The sequence below is a fragment of the Carassius gibelio genome, chromosome B5 (assembly GCF_023724105.1).
Source record: "Carassius gibelio isolate Cgi1373 ecotype wild population from Czech Republic chromosome B5, carGib1.2-hapl.c, whole genome shotgun sequence".
Taxonomy (NCBI): Eukaryota; Metazoa; Chordata; class Actinopteri; order Cypriniformes; family Cyprinidae; genus Carassius; species Carassius gibelio.
The window spans coordinates 25,008,665-25,026,582 of NC_068400.1; the positions used below are offsets into that span (position 1 = coordinate 25,008,665).

The following is a 17,918-nucleotide window of genomic DNA, read 5'->3' on the forward strand; positions in this document are numbered from 1 at the left end:
GTGAGAAGGTTTTAAGAGTCTTCTGAGAACACTCCCATATGCAGAGCTCTTCAAACCGAAGCATTTACACAAACATTTGTCACAGAGCAACACTTAATGACTTTCTGCCCAATTCGCTGTTATATATTCGCAAAGGGCGGGTCGTTACTGTTACCTATACTCCCTGGATCACTACCGCGTACTGCGACATAAATCACGACATTTTTTTTCCCTTAAAAGAATTAAAAGTAAACTAACCTGTCATAACAACGCATACAACACAATCATTTAAAAAGTTTAGATGGAAATACTCCTTGCCAATCAAAACATCAATGAGTAAACTGCGTGTTTTCGCAGCCCTACCTGCACAGACAGCAGCAGAAGCACCACTCGGAGAGAGTAAATGTGTGATATTGCGGATGGATGTAGGCTACAGTAAATAATAACGTCAGAAAATGTGCGGCGAGGTCTAACCAAGGCTTTTTTTGTTTATCAACCAACTACAAGACCTGTCCTTGTCATTTCGCTTCCACGCGAGTGTTTTGCTCTCCCACCTGCACACAGCATCCGACGCCGCGCAGCGACTCTGCATCTAGGGCATGTATTTGGCAGGAAAGCAGGTTGGTAATGCCTACAGCGCAAGCGTATTCCGAGGGCGCCATTCACAGCAGAGCACTATTTTGCAAAAACGCCGGACCGCTGTGGATCACGGAGATAGAAGGGAGTGCGTTTACTATCACGGCGATACACAGAGAGAGACTACAGTGAGTCATCAGTTGTGGCACTTCAACATCCGTAACGGAGATTACTGGAAATCTGTGTCCAGCAGCTTTAAAGTGAGGCTGATTCATTTTCACACTCCTCCTACATAAACAAGCTCTTAATTAATGGTGTGCCTTTCGTAAACCGGTGTTTTTAATCTCTTCATTTAATTCAATAGCTATGTTTACATGCAATAAAATAATCCCTTTATAATCGGATTGAAGGCTCAAACGGACTGAAATGTCTTCATGTAACACCTCAATCGATCCGATTCAACTCGATCCGAACTAAATTTCTAGTGTAAACCTGAAATAATCCGATCAACAGAAGAAATAAACATACTTAAACCCAAATTATAATAGGCCTATAATAATAGTAACAATTAATGCTTGAAAATGATGCATATGTTTACATAGTTTTGTCTCATGCTTAAATATTTACTAAATATTTTCTCCAACTGCTTTCACTAAGAGACACTATACTGAATTTAAAGCTAATAAAAACGATGCTTACAGTCTTTACAATCAAATATGTAACACGCTGTATATGGTCCAAAGACTACCTTTTTTTTCATCAACTCACAACTTTCAAAATTATTTTATGGTGTTTTTGTCTACTGAAAGTCTGTCAGCTGAACAATCATTGCTAAACCACAGTATAATCCATAGGCCTACTTCTCTCCCACACAAACTAGTTTTTGTTCCTTTAAAAATTCAATATGGTGCAACCTTGAGTTTTCTGCTATATTTGTTCCATTATTTTAAAACATGTGATGCATTCCATATTGAACAGAGACACCCATACACTGAAGGATAGTCACCTTCTTCATGAACAAAGTAAACTGAACAAAACTTCTTGTTCATGAAAGCAGTTCGTTTTGATTTTCTGACTGAAATGGAGTTGACAACCAAACACAGATCGTTCCCCTAACATTAGCACATGGTTCTCATTTGTTTGTTTTTGGGAACCAAAACTAGGAACATTCTCTATAGCAGGGACGTTTCCTTCGAGGAGGCAACAGAGGCAGTGCCTCCTCAAAATATTGGATGTGACAAAAATTTGTAGTACAAAAATAAAACAATGTTTGACACCCATGAATTAAATAAAAATACCCAACTTTACAGCAGAAACAAATAGGCTACGTTTACAGCCTGGTAAAAAAAGTGTTGTTTTTTTTTGTCTGTATAGCCAAAGATTATAGAATACCCAAGACGTGTCACTTGTATAGTTTTAAACGGGGAAAAATGCAAATGCTCAATATGGCTGCTCAATCGCAGGAAGCCCTGCCTTCTGAATGAAAGACCCAATCGGTAATCGGTAAAGTCAGTGCGTCACTGCAGCTGCCTGCAGAAGTCCCAGTTGATATAGAAACAGTCAGGGTTCTGAGACGTGTGCTTAGGACTGCACATGCACACTGGCTGATCTAACCCAAAAAATTTATTTTTATAACACTATTTGAGCCAAAGAAACAACATTTATGATACTGGTGTTGTCAGACTCCTCTGGGGATTTCAAATATGAAATTTTATCATAAGTTTAGTGAACAGTTTTGGAGAATTTCATGTTTCCCGATTCAAAGAGATAGGAGTTGCACTTGGATGCCCGAGAGGCAATTCAAATATGGCCACCAAGTGACATGACTGGTATTAAAGGGACTTTGATCTAGCTAATTATACCCTTCATGACCATTGCGAGGGGGTGAATTTTTTTATATCAATATATATTTTCGATTATCTGGGAGTGATGAGCGGTGACACACTGCCAAGATGGTGATGGCAAGCTCCGCCAACTTTGGGCTTCAAAATTGCTCATCAGAAACCTATGGGTGACTTCACGGACACTATCCAAGGTTTTTTTTTTTTTTACAGTATATGTATATGACTGAATATGTTTGGCTGTGATCAGTTCATGCAATAAATCCCACCTCATGTGTTCTTGTGCATTCCACGTTAATGATTCAGTCTGAATGAACAATATAATGGTGTTAATGGGAAGACTAATAAAAAAAAGTTATTAACCAACTCCCACATTTAGATATAACCACTTTATGTAAGAAAAAAAAAAAAAAATCAGCTGAGTAATCAGCTTGGTACAAATTTAAGTAGAATTTTAAGCGAGCTAAGCATCTGTGAGCAATATGAGCTTTAATGACTGATGATCCAAAAATTCTAAAATAGTTAAAAGTTAATGATTTAAAAAAGGATAACTGAACATAAGTTAACAAATAAAATATATTGTTTAAATTATTACTGCCTTGAGTTTTTGTTTTTGTTTTGTTTCTTTGTAATAAATGCAAAATTCTTAAAAACAGCATGATGACTTAATATCAAGTGAATAATACTTTTCGATAGGCAGAGAAAGGGGTGTCACAAAATCAGACATGATTGTGGGTTATCATAGGAAGTGACGGATACATCGGTTTTCTTCAAAAATTGATTGGGTGTGCATTTCCCATAAGCACAGTTAGCTAGCTTTGGATCCAAGTTCCGCTGAAATCTATTGGTAACAACCGAACTTGCCTTTGGGAAACGCAAATCAGATGAAGGCATCTAATGAGAAAAAATGTTTCACAAAACAATTATTGGATTTGGATGTGCCTTGTTGCCTCCAGAGGCAGTATGTTTCGAAATAAATGTATTGAGTGAAGAATTTAGTCATTCACTAATACCACACTCACTTGTTGCCATCTACTGGTGTAACCATAACCTGCAGGAAATACAAATATTTTGGAGAAGCGGTCAGATATTCTAGTCATTAGAATTAACATCACTCTCAATCAATGCACACTTAATTAGTTGAAAGCATGTTTCTGCCTGCTAATGATGATAATGTTTGGATCGCAAATTGCATTGATTTCGTTGGATAACCAAGTTACTAAACCTAACAGTTTAGGCCCTCATATTTGTTTTGTGTTGTATCTGGTAACCGGGAGTAGTAATGCAGTGCCTTCCGCGGCAACAATTGTCCTTTCTAGTGTAAACAATCACACTGTTGAGCCCACCATCCGCAGGGAAAGCCACATCACAACAGTCACTACGATCGAGCCGCATCATTGAATCAATCTCAATGAAATACAGTCATTTTTTCATTACACTATTCCTGTTTTCCTTAACAAAACCGCTTGTTTGACAGACGATGATTACATTACACAGCGCGTCAGACGATCTCTTCCGTCATATCTCTCACCTGTTCGTTTGCTGCAGTTTCCAGAGAGCTAACGGTCCACCCGATGTGTGTCTGGATCCACCATCTTCATCGCCTGCCTGGCTTTCACTCAGTCCGAGGGTAAACCCGACTCCTCCCACCGAGACCTGCTAACCAAACACCAGCGAAGGCTGTCGAATTTCTCAATGAACGAGATGCAGCTCTTGGCAAAACTGTGCTGCACGTATACACGACATGCTTCGAGTTAATAGTTAGGCTAGAAATACCTTAAAGAACCGAATCAGTAAGCCCTTTCGATGCCATGAGATGAAACAGTTTACAAAATGATTGTCCAGCCCTTCTATTAAAGAACAGAATAAATAGTGGAAGCAAACAATATTTAGACTACTACAGATACTTTCTCAACTTCTTATTGCCGTCATTTAAATTATATAGTATACTACCGTTAAAGTTTGGGGTCAAACATTTTTTTTCTGCATGAATCCAATTATTTTGTTTAGCAAGAATGCATTAATCAGAACTGTGAAGACTTTTACATAGAAATATACAGCTGTTCTTTTGATCTGTGTTCAAATAATTCTGAAAAATGTTATTGTTTCCACAAAAACACTGAGCAGCTCAACCGTTTTCAGCTTTGATAACTGAAAGTTTTCATTAGCATCAAATCAGCATTAGAAAGATTCCTGAAGGATCATGGGACACTGAAGACTGGAGTTATAACTGCTTATCAGGCTTTGCTTTGATAGGAATAAACCACATTAAAAAAAATATATATATAACAGGAAACAGTTTAATTGTAGACCTAATCTTTAACAAATTACAGTTTTTACAGTATTTTGTAACAAATAAATGCAGCCTTGATGAGCACAAGTCTTCTTTCCGAAACATTAGAAAAAACTTACCGACCCTAAATTTGTGAATGTTATTTGCTCTTTAGAAACATGACTGATGATCTTCTTGTAAATTGTTTCCATAATCCTGTCATCTAAAACACATATGACATGATAAAAATTACAAATTTTATTAAAAAAAAAAAAATTGATTTAATAAAATGGTCATGAAAGCAAAATAACAGGAAATAAAATGTGAGATGGACCTTTTCAGAGTAGCTTTATTTAATGTGGTAGGGAACTGACAAAACGACTACGGTCAATATAGTTTTTAATTCAAATAAATATAAAATACATAATGGATGAGATGCTATAAATGTTGGTTATTATGCCTGTAAAAACCTACAGTACCTTATCAGACAATACATGAAGAAAATACAAAATCTTAGGCTACATTTGTTCTTTCTAAAGCTAAATGAACTATTTTTTTCTGCATAGATGTACTAGTAATTTAAAATCTGTGTTTATGCTTTACAGTGTAACTGCTCTTAAATTTTTGGTATACACACAGCAAATGACATTACAACAATGGAAAATGACACGACATAACTGGAAATACTATGTGCTTCCTCTGTGTAATTCACATTAATGTACACATCAACAACCTCTAAGGTAATGTAGGACTATGTGAACTGCTTAGGAAATGAATAGGAAGCCTTGAACAGATATGAAGACAAAATATTGCAATTTGTAAGTTTTCAACAATATCACTGATAAGACTGTCCATTAAGGGTTTAAGTTAGCAGGCAATAAATTTACCACCTATAGCATCATTACAAAGGGCTAAAAGGAGCCAAAAAGCAATGCAATGTTTTCTGTCTCTACATGTATAGATCATGAAATTAACAAATTATAATAAATTGTAATCAAATACAATGACAATGTGACCTTGATCCCAATACAACAGTACACACATATTGTGCATGCAAAAAGATAACTATTCAGATCAGACGGACAAAATATAAAGACATTTGTTGCAGATCCATTCCAGTTTTAGACTATTCTTCCATACAGGACTCTATTAGCAGTTGTTTATTTAACAGCAGGTGTGAGGGTGGGAGGTGGGGATAAAACCTTATAGTATTATCATCTGAAACAAGCACCTTGGCATACACCTGTACTTATAAAGAGTGAAAAATGATCAAAAGCTGCCAGTGCAGTTTGCTAAACATTGCGTTATACAGAGGAATGGTGTGGAGGAAAAGTTGGCTTTCTTCTTGAGGGGCACATTTAAGAATACTGTGAAAGACATCTGGTATTTTTGCTGCTGCAGCCAAAAAAAAAAGTCAGGGTCCAAGGCATGCAGGAACAGAGAAAACCACTCTGACATGGCCCTTTATAAAGTCTGAGAGTCAGTTTAGAAGTTACATAACTCAACTTCTTTCATAAATCTAGTTCTTGTGCAACTGTGCAAAAAAAAACAAACCAAAAAAAAAAAACACAAAGAACAGTAATAGACTGAAGTGAAACTTGAGATCGAACTGTGCAAGTCTTATAGATATGCTGAAAGACATGATTCATATAAGCTTTGCTAGAATGTTAAAATGACTTCAACTAACTAGTTTTTGCATATGTAGTATGGGCAGTGTCCTTGATTTAAGAGCAAGATCTAATCAAATCTAACCAGATTTCCACAGCCTACTCTAAACTGTGAATGAATTAAGTTGTCAGTGCACGATTGAGCCTGTGAAACTTCAAAGTTTATTACAAGTTGATTAAGTAAGTAACAGTGAGTCAACCATAACTGTCTAATAGCTTATTAGCTTTAATAAATCACATAAGTGAAGCTAACATCAATTCACTTTTTATATTTGCATAAATATCCTTTTAAGTTCAAAATAGTGTTAAACAAAAAGCAGCATTTGTAAACCCAGGCCCCCTCAGGGGTCCACACTCCCCCGGCGCAGAGAATAAGCACCATTCTGCACCAGATGGGCTTGGACGTGGCAGCGTGTTATTTCTGCAGCCGCGCTTGCCCAAGCTGAGAAAAGCCTATTCCTACTTCAGCAATTCCCTTTCATCATGAAAACCCATGCGTCTGTGAGACCACTTGGATGAACAACAACCCAAAACTTGTGCTCCATCATAGTCCATGGGACAACGTGGCCTTTGTTATTCTAATGAGTGAGGATGATGATGATGATGATGAGCTTTAGGAGAAGACTCATCTCCATGAACTGAAGAAATGCTGACCCTGCAACAGATATGTCATATAAATCAAATGCTCACCTGAATGAGGAGAGCACCTAGAAACGGTCGATTACATGTGCAGTTATCGGTTTATTTAAGATTATTAAAACTCATCAAAATGTCTGTGTTCAGCCCTAATGTTTCATATCAAATGGCTCCAGGAAACTTTAAATTCAATGATTGTGCTCACATTACTGATTGTAGCAAAACTTCTAGGTATTCATTGAAAAATATTTCATGCTTCATTACAAAAGTTTATAGGGGAGCAGTAGATGGAATTCAGAGCCAGTCTGCCCTCAATTAAACAAAGAGGGAAACTGGGTCAGAATCACTTTGGGCTCAAGTGTTCCCTTCAAGTGTGCACCACAGTGTGCGTTTTAAGATCCCCAACAGGAATCATCAAACTGCAGATATCATGAGGAGAGCATACTGTTATTGATTTGTGGTGGAAGACTTTAAAAAAACATAAAAACCAACCAAACTATATGAAAACAAAAATTAAATAATACAAACTTGTAGCTTCTGATAGAGAAAAGGATTGTACACTGAAAACAGACCTGAGATATCCAGTACCTGAACTAAAGCAGCTGAGACGGGTCATGGGTTTTCATCATGAGCGGGAATTTGCTCCGGCAGCGCATCTCTGACAAACCGGCCAAGAAGTCCAGCCGTTTACAGAGAAGCGTGTGTGGGCGGTTGAAGCCAGGAATAAGTTGACCTATCACAGCTCTCCCACATCATGTTGGGTGGAGTGTTTCTCACGCTACTGACCTATAACTGAGTCCAGCCACTTCCTGTATGCAATGGCAAAGCGGCTTTGCTCGGGGCTCCGGCAGCCTGTGAGGATTCTAGAGACAAACGTGTGCTCAGAGGGAAGTAAGGGGTGGGGAAGCAAGGGTCCCCGCTTTAGTCGCTTGGTGTCCTGCGTGTAGCTTCCGTGTTTGCGCCCATCCAGAACACAGTCAACATCCATGGCCTGGGAAGCGCTGGCTTCATCACAGGGCTCCTCACTGAGGAGGACGTCAGTATGGGTGAGAGGTGGAGATTGTGACCCTGCCCCCTGGAGGTGCTCCCTCCGCCACTGATGCCACAGGTAGAAGACATGTCGCCTGTTGGAGAAGTCTGGATTTGAATTTGTTCAATGTTGAAATACAGTGAACTATAAAATAAAATGCACTAGACTTCGGTATATACCAGCCAGTACTGAAATAAATATGATGATACCAGAATTTCCTATGAACACCGAGTGCTGCTGAGCGGATTCTTAACAAACACACGGGAGCGTTTGAAAGCAACATCTATCAGAGGATCCGTCTATGAGAAGATATATCAGGGATCTGTGGATCCACTAATTATAGATGGGACTTTCAAACATTCCCACGTAGATCTGTGTAAGCGCTCAGTGAAGAGAGTGAGGCAATGATCATTGTAACCAATCACAGACGTATCAGTGGAGCGTGTGATCACAATGGCAGTTTAAGAATCTGCTCAAAATGCTGGTATCATCATATTTTTTACATTCCTGTACCAACTGCTACTTTTGACAACACTAAAATGCACTTTACAGTATTATTTAAGTCTGAATTCAGGTCTGATATGATAGTCACAGGGAAAATACAAAAATGCTCAAAATCAGAATAGCAAAATTAGCTTAATAGGCTTACTAACTTTTAAAAGAAACGTAATCATCTTCGAAAACCACAAACAATACTATCTAAAATAAAAAAATAAATCACAAACTATATTACATACAGAATTACTTGCTAATTAATTACTAACATCTCAAGGACTATGCCCTGTACTGTCTCATAGATTGTCTCATCATTTAATCACCCTCATTTAGTTGCAAAACTGCTTGATGTTGTTCCACGGAACATGGATTTACTATAGTAAAATGTGCAACTTGCGCTTTACCTTTGTTGTAGTTTTTGGACAGTTTGAATTCAACATTTAATTTCAGAATTCCTTTATCTTCATTCATTCAATTTCATCATTTGAAAAAAATAAAAAATAATAATAATAATATATATATAGTTATTACACACACAATTTCTGAATTACACACACAATTATAACTATAAGATATGCCACAAAGCTACTCAAACCAATCATTAAAAATTTCTTCTTTTGTGTACCACCTAGGTCAGTCATATTTGTCAAGTAGATGACAATTAAATTTTGGTGGTACTTCTGTATGAAAAACAGTTTTATGATGACCCATGCTGGGTCATCTCCTGCCTTCAACTTACCAGTCCTAAAGCAAAACCCCATGAATGCTGGAATCCATTAACATGGTTGCGTAAAAAAAATACGCAATACGCATTGCAGATGGAGCATGTGTGAAACAGGTGTTATAACGTAACACCAGAGCACTACTGTGTTTACCCTGACCACACCTTGCAGTCGCTGCTTAGAAGTGCAACATTGTAAAGGGTCCGTCTGAAACAGTCGCGCGGCCGCGGCGCAGCATAACGTTCATTCCGAACACTGAGTAATTAAATATATAAAACACAAGTATAAAAAATTTATATTGTAATGAAAACATACACCGGTTTTCGGTATGCATACCGCCCAGCACTAATTAAGAGGCATGAAATGTTGCACAAACAAATTCTCATATCTTCAAACTAACAGCAGACTTGGACATGTAATTGATCTGTTGCCATGACACACTTTAGGGAGGGAACACAAGCTAAAGATACATAAACACCATTCACCGAGCAGCTGCGCCTTGCCTCAGCCATGAGGGATGAGGCTGGGAAGGGGAAGAACTGAAAGAGCTAGAAAAAGATCCAGCAAACTGCTTGCCTCTCCCTCAGTGAGCTACAACTCTGCAGCATAAGACCATCCATCATTTTATAACACTAAACCATAAACACATTAGGCCAGACCAGCTGAGGGCCAAGGACAAACTTCTGGCAAACAAAGTCACTGTATTCACACGGAGACCTGCGGAAGCACAGTCTGATGCTGACTGACTGCACAATTATCATCGGCACAGCAAGACCTGAAGATCTGTAACAGGCTTCAAACAGTCTGCCTGATCACTCTCACCTGTGGCACCACAGCGTCTCGTGGCCTGGATATGACTCGATGAGATCAGTGCAGAGCTCCATCTCCTCGTGGAAGAGCTGAGGGATGACGTCATTATGGTGACTGCCATCAGACGCGTCCGCTGTGCTCTCTCCATTAGGCTGCTGGGTTGGGTGGAGCTCCGTCTCTCCAACCTGGCTCAGCTCTCTGGCCAGGGCCTTGAGCAGGTGTTGACGGTAGTGAAAGCCGCTGTGATCTGACACGTGCATGGACACCCACAGTCGGGTGGAGGACAGCTCATCGTGCAGAACCTGGAGTAGAAAGTCACTGAATATTATATTCGTTTAACACCATCATTATTCAGCTGAATATTTTGTTAATTTTAGTTCAGTTGCCAAACTGAAAGGGCTACGAACGACAGCATTTCAATACATTTATGCAAATGCATTTAATGAAATATGCAAATATTACCCAAATATATCCATATTATTATGCATTCCTCAAATATGCAAACAAAAAAAGTTAATAGTTACACCAATATTAAAATTCAGTTTGACAATGTTTTAACCAATAACTGATAAATGGCTGATATTAAATATATACAACCTTGTCTAAATAAATGGTGGGGAAAAAAGTAATTAATGCAGTGCTGAAAAAATTTTATGCACCAATACAAAAATTATGTTTGACGTTGTAGCCAAAAACTGATTAGATTTAACAGATAAACTTCATCAAAAAATTTATATATATATATATATATATATATATATACTACAGCACTGCAAAAATGAGATGCACCAATAATAAAATTTGTACCATGTTTTAAACAATAACTGATGAATAGATAATATTAAACATATACAATTTTGCTTAAATAATTGAAAAATAAAACTCAAACTAAAATCAAGTATTTTAATTATCAACTGATGCATTAAAACATTAATAATAGATATTCATTTTGAGATTTGCTGAAGTTTATATTTAACAGTGTTATTAAAATAATAATGCTTATTAAGATTAACTTAACTATTAAGTGAGCATTAGATCATTTAAAAGGTAAAAATAAAAGGAACTGAGTATACATAATTAAATATCCAAGAGTATTTTAAAATAAAACATGACTTCATTTAGGTTGTAAACTCAGTAAACATCGTACTACCGAGATCTAGGGTGGAAATTCAGACCAAGGAAAACCGTACCAAACAAGAGAGATGTAAGATGACAGCCGAATAACCCAATTACTCCTGAAATAGCTTATGAAGAGCTCCGACTGGTTCAAGTCTGTTTAGTCCTGGATCATTAAATCTACAGGCTCATCCTTTTTATATGAGGGCTTTTAGCTTGGATTGAGCCCTGTAACATTTGCCTAATTTTGCATGCAATTAAGAAAGGATAAGCACATCAAAGGTCTGACACTCAGTGAAACCCTAAAAGGCAATAAGCATTCCTGACTAACAACACTCAGCTCTCTCGCTCTAAAAAATTAAAACATTATATATTTTTTTCAAAGACAGAAAACTCTGGCATCTGTAATCAGGTCTCTTCCTAAGGTAAGTCAAGTAGAGAAGAGAGGTATTAAGATCCTCAAAGCCTCAGGTAGATTTATCACCTTCATAAACAACCATCACATGTTGCTTTCATTGTAGAAAAACTGCTGATAGGCCAGTGTGATCCATCATTCCTTAAAGTAATCGAAGACAAATCTTATCTTTGAGATGTACACAAACAAAGCAACATCTAACAGACACCTGTTTTCAGTCATTATGATAAATCACAGAGATATAGTGCAGAAAGATGCAGTGGACTGAGACAGCCTACCTTCAGACTGCCTTTAGCCAAGTTTTGTAATACCCAGATGCGATGGGACCATGCATTGTAGTTACTGGGGTAACGGCCAGCAGCGTCTGCACAGACTCTCATCTCCTCCTGCAAGGCCCTTTGCAGCCGCTCGCACCGTCTCCTCCTCACAGCGTCTCCTCTGAGTTCAGCCTGATCCTTCGGTTCTTGTCCAGAAGGAGAGCACTCCTTCTGCAGCCACTGTAACACCCAGCGCCTGTGTACACAACAAACCAATTAAGGTTACGGTTTTATTTATGAAAGAGTAAAATCTGCAAATCATAAAACGGCAAGACAATAATATAATTAATTCTCCTTCATAACAGCTCTGAATCGGCCAATTATCTCAGCACCCTGCGGCTCCTAGGCATCCTGGGAGATCTAATGGCTCAGTATTATCTGCAGACAATAACATCATCCAAACTGACATAGTGAAGAGTAAAAACTGAATTATTTGCAAAATATCTGACAGCAGCAATGTGTCCCGCACACTCCTGCAGGTACATAAACCTCTCGGTCTTGTCAGGTGCACAAGCGTTGGATATTTATTTGTGTTCTGTGTAAAGCTGTTTGCCCTTGTCCTTGCAGTAGTGACGAAATTCTACTTCAGTATGTGCCACTGTTGACATGTTGCAAGAGGTCTGCAATTGCAGACCGTTTCATTTCATGGTCTCTGCTTTCACCGTTTCAGCCGGTTTGAGAGCAAGGTTTCTTCCATACTAATTCAGACAGCTACATGAAGCAGAGCACATACATTTTCCAGTACAGCGCATTAAAGTGTTCCATTATTAATTTCTTAATGTCTAATTTATTATTCGTTTTTTTTATATCACTGTTTGAAAATTCAGACTCATCTAATCTAATGGTGAGCTAAAAGTACTCTGGAAAATAGGACACTTGAAGGGTGCAGGACACAGCACTTACATAATATACCATCTTTAATATTTTAGAAGACCTAATTTACCTGTATACACTAAGAGCAGAATGAACATTTAGTGCACTAAAGCAGATGCGTTTACTGGTGTTCACATTCATGCTATAAAATCATAGAAGGCTTTGTTTAAGGCAGAGCTGCCCAACACTACAAACATCCAAAAATCCTATTTGAACTGAAAGAAATATTTTCCCCACCACTCTTGTGATATGACACTGGAAACCAAATCAAAGATTTGGAAACCTTACCTGTGTATCCATGTCTCTGGGCTTTTAGGATGCTTAGATAGTGCAAGCTTTCCCAGGTACAGGTCTTTCTCTGGGTTTAACATACCACATTGCAGGAGCTCTTTCCTATAAAACGAAAAAAAAAAAAAAATAGTACAGCACCACCTCCTGGACAATATGTTTCTTCTGTTCAATATTAACACAAAGACATTCAGGCAAGATTTTTGTGCAAAATTCTAGTAAAAAAAACAGCCTAAAATTAAACAAAAAGAGGTAAAAAGTCAGAAACCAGTTAAGAATACAGTTAAAAACAGTAAAGATTTTATTTTTTTTTAAACAGGAATGGAATAAATATCTCTAGTGTTTTCTGAGATGGAACTAAATGTTGGAGAAATGAGTAAGTTCTGTGCTCCCTGTGCAAATTTTGAAAATCAAGTCACATTTAGAGTTAAATGTAGCAGCAGTCTTTTGATGTCTCCTTTCCTAAATTAGAGAAGTTTTTAAAAATAGCAACAGCACATTCAGAACAATAATGCGGCCGAAATCTAGACAGACATCAAAGAGAAGAAAAAGAGAATTTCTAAAAATACCACAGATGTGCATATAATCATTCAGAAAGTATGTGAAGGGGTTAGTTCGGCAGAATGTTTTTTTTTTTTTTTTCAGGTAATACAAATATGTACGTGTACCTGACATTCCACGCAGTGGTGAAATCTGGGTTTAGGAGAAGCAATGTGCAGGTTATATCTACCAGTGCTTGAAGAGAAGAAAAGAAAAGAGAGAAGTCAATTTTTTCAGCAGCGCTGGTCGTGTGTATGAACTAGCCATTTTATAATAAAGGTCACAGCAAAGTGAGCCGGCCAGTAAACCTTGGTCTTACCTTCCCGATCGAGCCACTGCTTTCTCTGTCTGTACAGCAGGAGTTTATTATGCACATAGGGCAGCAAAAACTTGACACACCAGCTCTCCACTCCCAGCTTATTCTCCACCAAGACTATGGGGCTTCTGTTGTACCGGGCTTCGGGGCACGGAATGAGGCCAATTTCATCACTGTGAACACATTGTAAAAGATAAAAAAGAAGCACAAATCACGTGGCTATTTTAAGAAACTCTGCTAAATACTAAGGAGCTAAAGGCAATGCATGAAGCACCAAACATCTCAGCTGACACTGACTCATTACAGATGCACCTCTTTGGCAGAGATACAAGAATGTCATAGCAGAAGAGTGAGATGAAACCATTGGGACAGGGCACTGACCCGAAATATATGGGACAAACAGACCCAACACACAGGCAACTTTCAAAAAAACAGACGAGGTGCTTCATATTTGGACTGAAGAGATGTTTGGATACGCAAGAGCAGCTATGTTGCAACCACTGATCGTCTCACCCTATTTACCAGTAAAAACAAACGGACACGGACAATTACTGAGAATTATGACTATACATATAAATATAATGTATTAAAGCTCGCTACGCTCGCCAGTTACTGACCAGCGACTAACAAACCAAACATTCACAGTAACGTTACTATTGTTAGCTACAACATTACAAGCATACACACTTCGCGTTTCACTCAGAGAAACTTTCGGCGTTTGCACTGTGCTTATTAAATAGGTAGCCCAGACGCATTTTAACAGGACTGTTCTAAAGGCGAGGCTTGGTGAGCTTTCTCTGCTGGACGCTGGTTAGTAGCCGGTTAGCCAGCCGCTGTCTGTCTGCGCAAGTTACACAGGCTGCTGCACTGTGTTCTCCCTGCGACTGAGCGCGAGGGTCCAGGCCGCTTTGGGCATTAAACTACATGACCGCGTGATAAACAACAATGCGAGTTCACATACGTACATGTTCGGGTTTCTTTTAAAGGCGTTATTGATATCTTTCACAACTCTCTGGACCAAGACATCCACCTCCTCTTCCGACTCAGCCATTTTCATAGCGCGAGTGACGTCAACGCGGGTGACTCAACCTAATCCGGGACATTTCACAGTCAGCGCTCGAGATAAATTGTTTTAGTAACCGTAAACCATACATTGTTGCTATGTTAAATTAAGAGATTATCTTGCTTTATCATAATACATAATAATAATAAAAAATAACCGTTACTCGCCGTTTTTACGTAAATCTTGTTACAACAAGGAAGGCACCGAATGTTGGCGCAGAGACATTTGGAATCAATGAGAGGACAGAGTCATTTAACGTCATAACTCACTAAAAATAATAAATAAGTAAGTAATTTAAACAGTCAGAATCTCAATTTAAACTGGAGGTGGCATATTTCTCTTTTCCATCCAATCATATTTACAATTTCACTTTAGGGGCGGGGCATGTACCAAATAAGCTCTTTGGGGTTTGTCCAGCAAACATGGAGCGAATGTTTTTACTATACAAATACTGTATAGGCTATACACTGTTCATGGAACGAATTTACTCGAAACTTTCAGTTTGATTAACAGTTTTGAATGTAACTACTTGTTGCAGAATGTTTAACAAACATTCAAAGGTAACTTTCCAATATTTTTTGCAAAATGTCAAAATGGAATGTTCCTTTAACCTTTGCATAAAAAAAAGAAATAAAAATGGACGTTTTGAACGTTCAGAGAACATTCGGAAACAATGTATACTTAACTTAATGGGGATGTTATAAAAACTTTTTTATATAACATTCAGTAAGCTATATTTTGTTAGATGGGTGTGCAGTTCATAAACGCTGAAAATAAAGTGTATGCTATTTACACACAATGTATGTTATTAAACTTCTTTAATAATAATAATTTGTTTTGGCCTGTGCTACATTTTTTTCTAATAGTTTGCAAATATTTTACATTTAATTCATTATGCCTTCTTATCAAGACAATGTCATGACATAACATGGCACTGCAGGTTATACTCTTTTATTTTTAGTAACATTGAGAATATTTATAATTTCTTTCTTCAATAATGTTAACTAATCATTACATTGTATGATGCTTAAAAGATTATCCATTAGTTTTCATACAAACTGTTGAGACACTTCCCCAACACATTTCAACATTTTAATGTTAACAGTTAGATGGAGTTGGATTAAAATCAGTACAAATAATATATTGTTCTGTAAACAGATTTTTTTAACACTCCTGTCATTGTGGGGTGCATAGGCTTGTTGTTTCTGCTGGGACCAGGTTGACGTTACAGTGGTTTCCAGTAGAGGGAGGCATGTGGTTTTTGGTCTGGGTCTGGTGTGTTGAGATGGTAATCTGGAACAGAATTGAATTACTCTTGACTGCATATTTCATCATGACAGTTTGTGTTCAGCAGATGAGCACTTACCCGTCGGCCTACTTGATATGGCATGATAAAAAGACTCTACAAAAAGTTCAAGTTACATGTGTTACACCATCAATACACATTTTCTAAACAGAAAAACAACCTCTAATGCAAAGCTAATTAGTTTATATTATGTATTTTTATTTACTGAGATTTGTATTTTGTGTAGGCTTATCCTTCTCACTAAATTAAACTGTGGAAAAGTGAAGTTTTCCTGATGTTGGAGAAACAGGATGAAGTGTTTATCGTCATAGCAGTCACAAATCTTTAAATACTCACAGAAGGGTTTTTTTTTTCATGAGCAGTTCCACTCATTACACAATCGGTAACAAGAGTTCACTGCGATCCAGAAGATGGAGCTTGCCTGACACTGGTCATTATATTTGCAGGAGTTGTTGCATGATAAACTGAAACTTTATGACTTCAGTATAATTAATGGTATTAATTAAGACTATTATATCATTTCGGGATTTTGAAAGATTACAATCAAGTACAATCACAATAGAATTGCTGATTTGGATAATCTTTTCTGGAATTGTATTGGATTATTTCCCACAGTATATTTGTACCAAAAAGTAAAGTGCATTATTATTTTACATAAATGCACGAGTTGGCACAAAGTGAAACAATATAAGGAGAAGAATATAATGCATTTCTCAGGTTATGCATGAAGGTCATCTTTTTTTTTTTTTTTTTTTTGCACTCTGTGACCAGATCTTTCCCTGGTTTGTTGTCTTCACCGATGATGCAACTGAAAGTCACACTGATTACAGGAGCGTTGATGTTATGTGTCTTTATTTATCTCAAGGCTGTTCCCTCACAACTACTACCTTATGTGTATCTTGCTCTTTCATTCCTTTAATAGGATAGTGCCCTAAATGTGGAGCTTACCTTTAAGACCCAAAGGACAGTATACACTCCAAAATAGTTTCTCCCAAATCTTCTTCTCATTTTTAACAGGAAATAGAGATATGGAGAACTGGGGAGATAATTTCCTGTGTTCATTTGTAGGCCATGCACAGAAAAACAAGTAACCTTGAATTTGCGCAACTGTCAGCATAATCTGTTTAACTAAATGCAAATGTTTTTGGGGTCACTGGTCATATAGTGACTGGTCATATTGTGCTATAAATAGATAGCAAGCAAGACCACAATTGACAGGAAGCCTGATTTCATAAGACAACATATTCAACTGAATGACCTGACAGAAATAAAACTTAAAACATTTAGGTGGATTGATATTCAGTAGTGACCTAAAAACCTCTATTGCACATGACGTACAGTTTCCTTTTTGAGAGCTTTTACTATTTTCTTTATGATGTTTAATTAAACACCCATTTAGTAAATTAATGCTTCAGCATGATCTCAAAAACCACTATGTTTCATGCTGCTAGTAATAGTCTTTATGCTCTCTTTACATGATTTTCATTCGAGGTGGATCTTGTTCTCTTGCCAGACATATGCATGGATTTTACTTCACATTTCCTGTGGGTTAAGGCTTCTAAAAAATAAAAAAGGCACAGACCTGTTGTTGCTATGGCTGATTTGTTGTGATACAACTCACAGAGAAGCATGACATCATTTTCCACTACCAGACGC

At 37.6% G+C, this 17,918-nt stretch overlaps 2 protein-coding genes across 6 annotated transcripts in view; both read right to left on the reverse strand.

Moving 5' to 3' along the window:
- The window catches only part of LOC127957854 (amyloid-beta A4 precursor protein-binding family A member 1), a 64,764-nt gene extending 60,677 nt beyond the window's left edge, over nucleotides 1-4,087 (reverse strand). For 2 of the 4 annotated variants that reach the window (XR_008153870.1, XM_052556564.1), the window contains exon 1: nucleotides 3,928-4,086. The gene's annotated coding sequence lies outside the window, so the exon portion shown is untranslated. Of the gene's footprint in view, nucleotides 1-342; nucleotides 751-3,927 lie in introns of those variants that run through there. The other 2 variants (XM_052556565.1, XM_052556563.1) reach the window with 2 other exon arrangements.
- A 912-nt stretch (nucleotides 4,088-4,999) lies between these two features.
- On the reverse strand, nucleotides 5,000-15,002 carry ptar1 (protein prenyltransferase alpha subunit repeat containing 1). 2 transcript variants are annotated; one of them, XR_008154019.1, is made up of 8 exons: nucleotides 14,859-15,002; nucleotides 13,897-14,066; nucleotides 13,706-13,772; nucleotides 13,038-13,142; nucleotides 11,838-12,072; nucleotides 10,041-10,330; nucleotides 7,560-8,095; nucleotides 5,000-6,990 (listed from the first exon to the last, which is right to left on the reverse strand). XR_008154019.1 is itself a non-coding variant. In XM_052557210.1 (7 exons), the coding sequence occupies exons 1-7, from the start codon at nucleotides 14,948-14,950 to the stop codon at nucleotides 7,750-7,752; spliced, it is 1,305 nt and encodes a 434-aa protein (XP_052413170.1). In that variant the 5' UTR covers nucleotides 14,951-15,002; the 3' UTR covers nucleotides 5,000-7,749. The 2 variants fall into 2 exon arrangements, 1 of the variants encoding a protein (XP_052413170.1); XM_052557210.1 differs by having other exon boundaries at nucleotides 5,000-8,095.
- Between the last annotated feature and the right edge of the window lie 2,916 nt (nucleotides 15,003-17,918).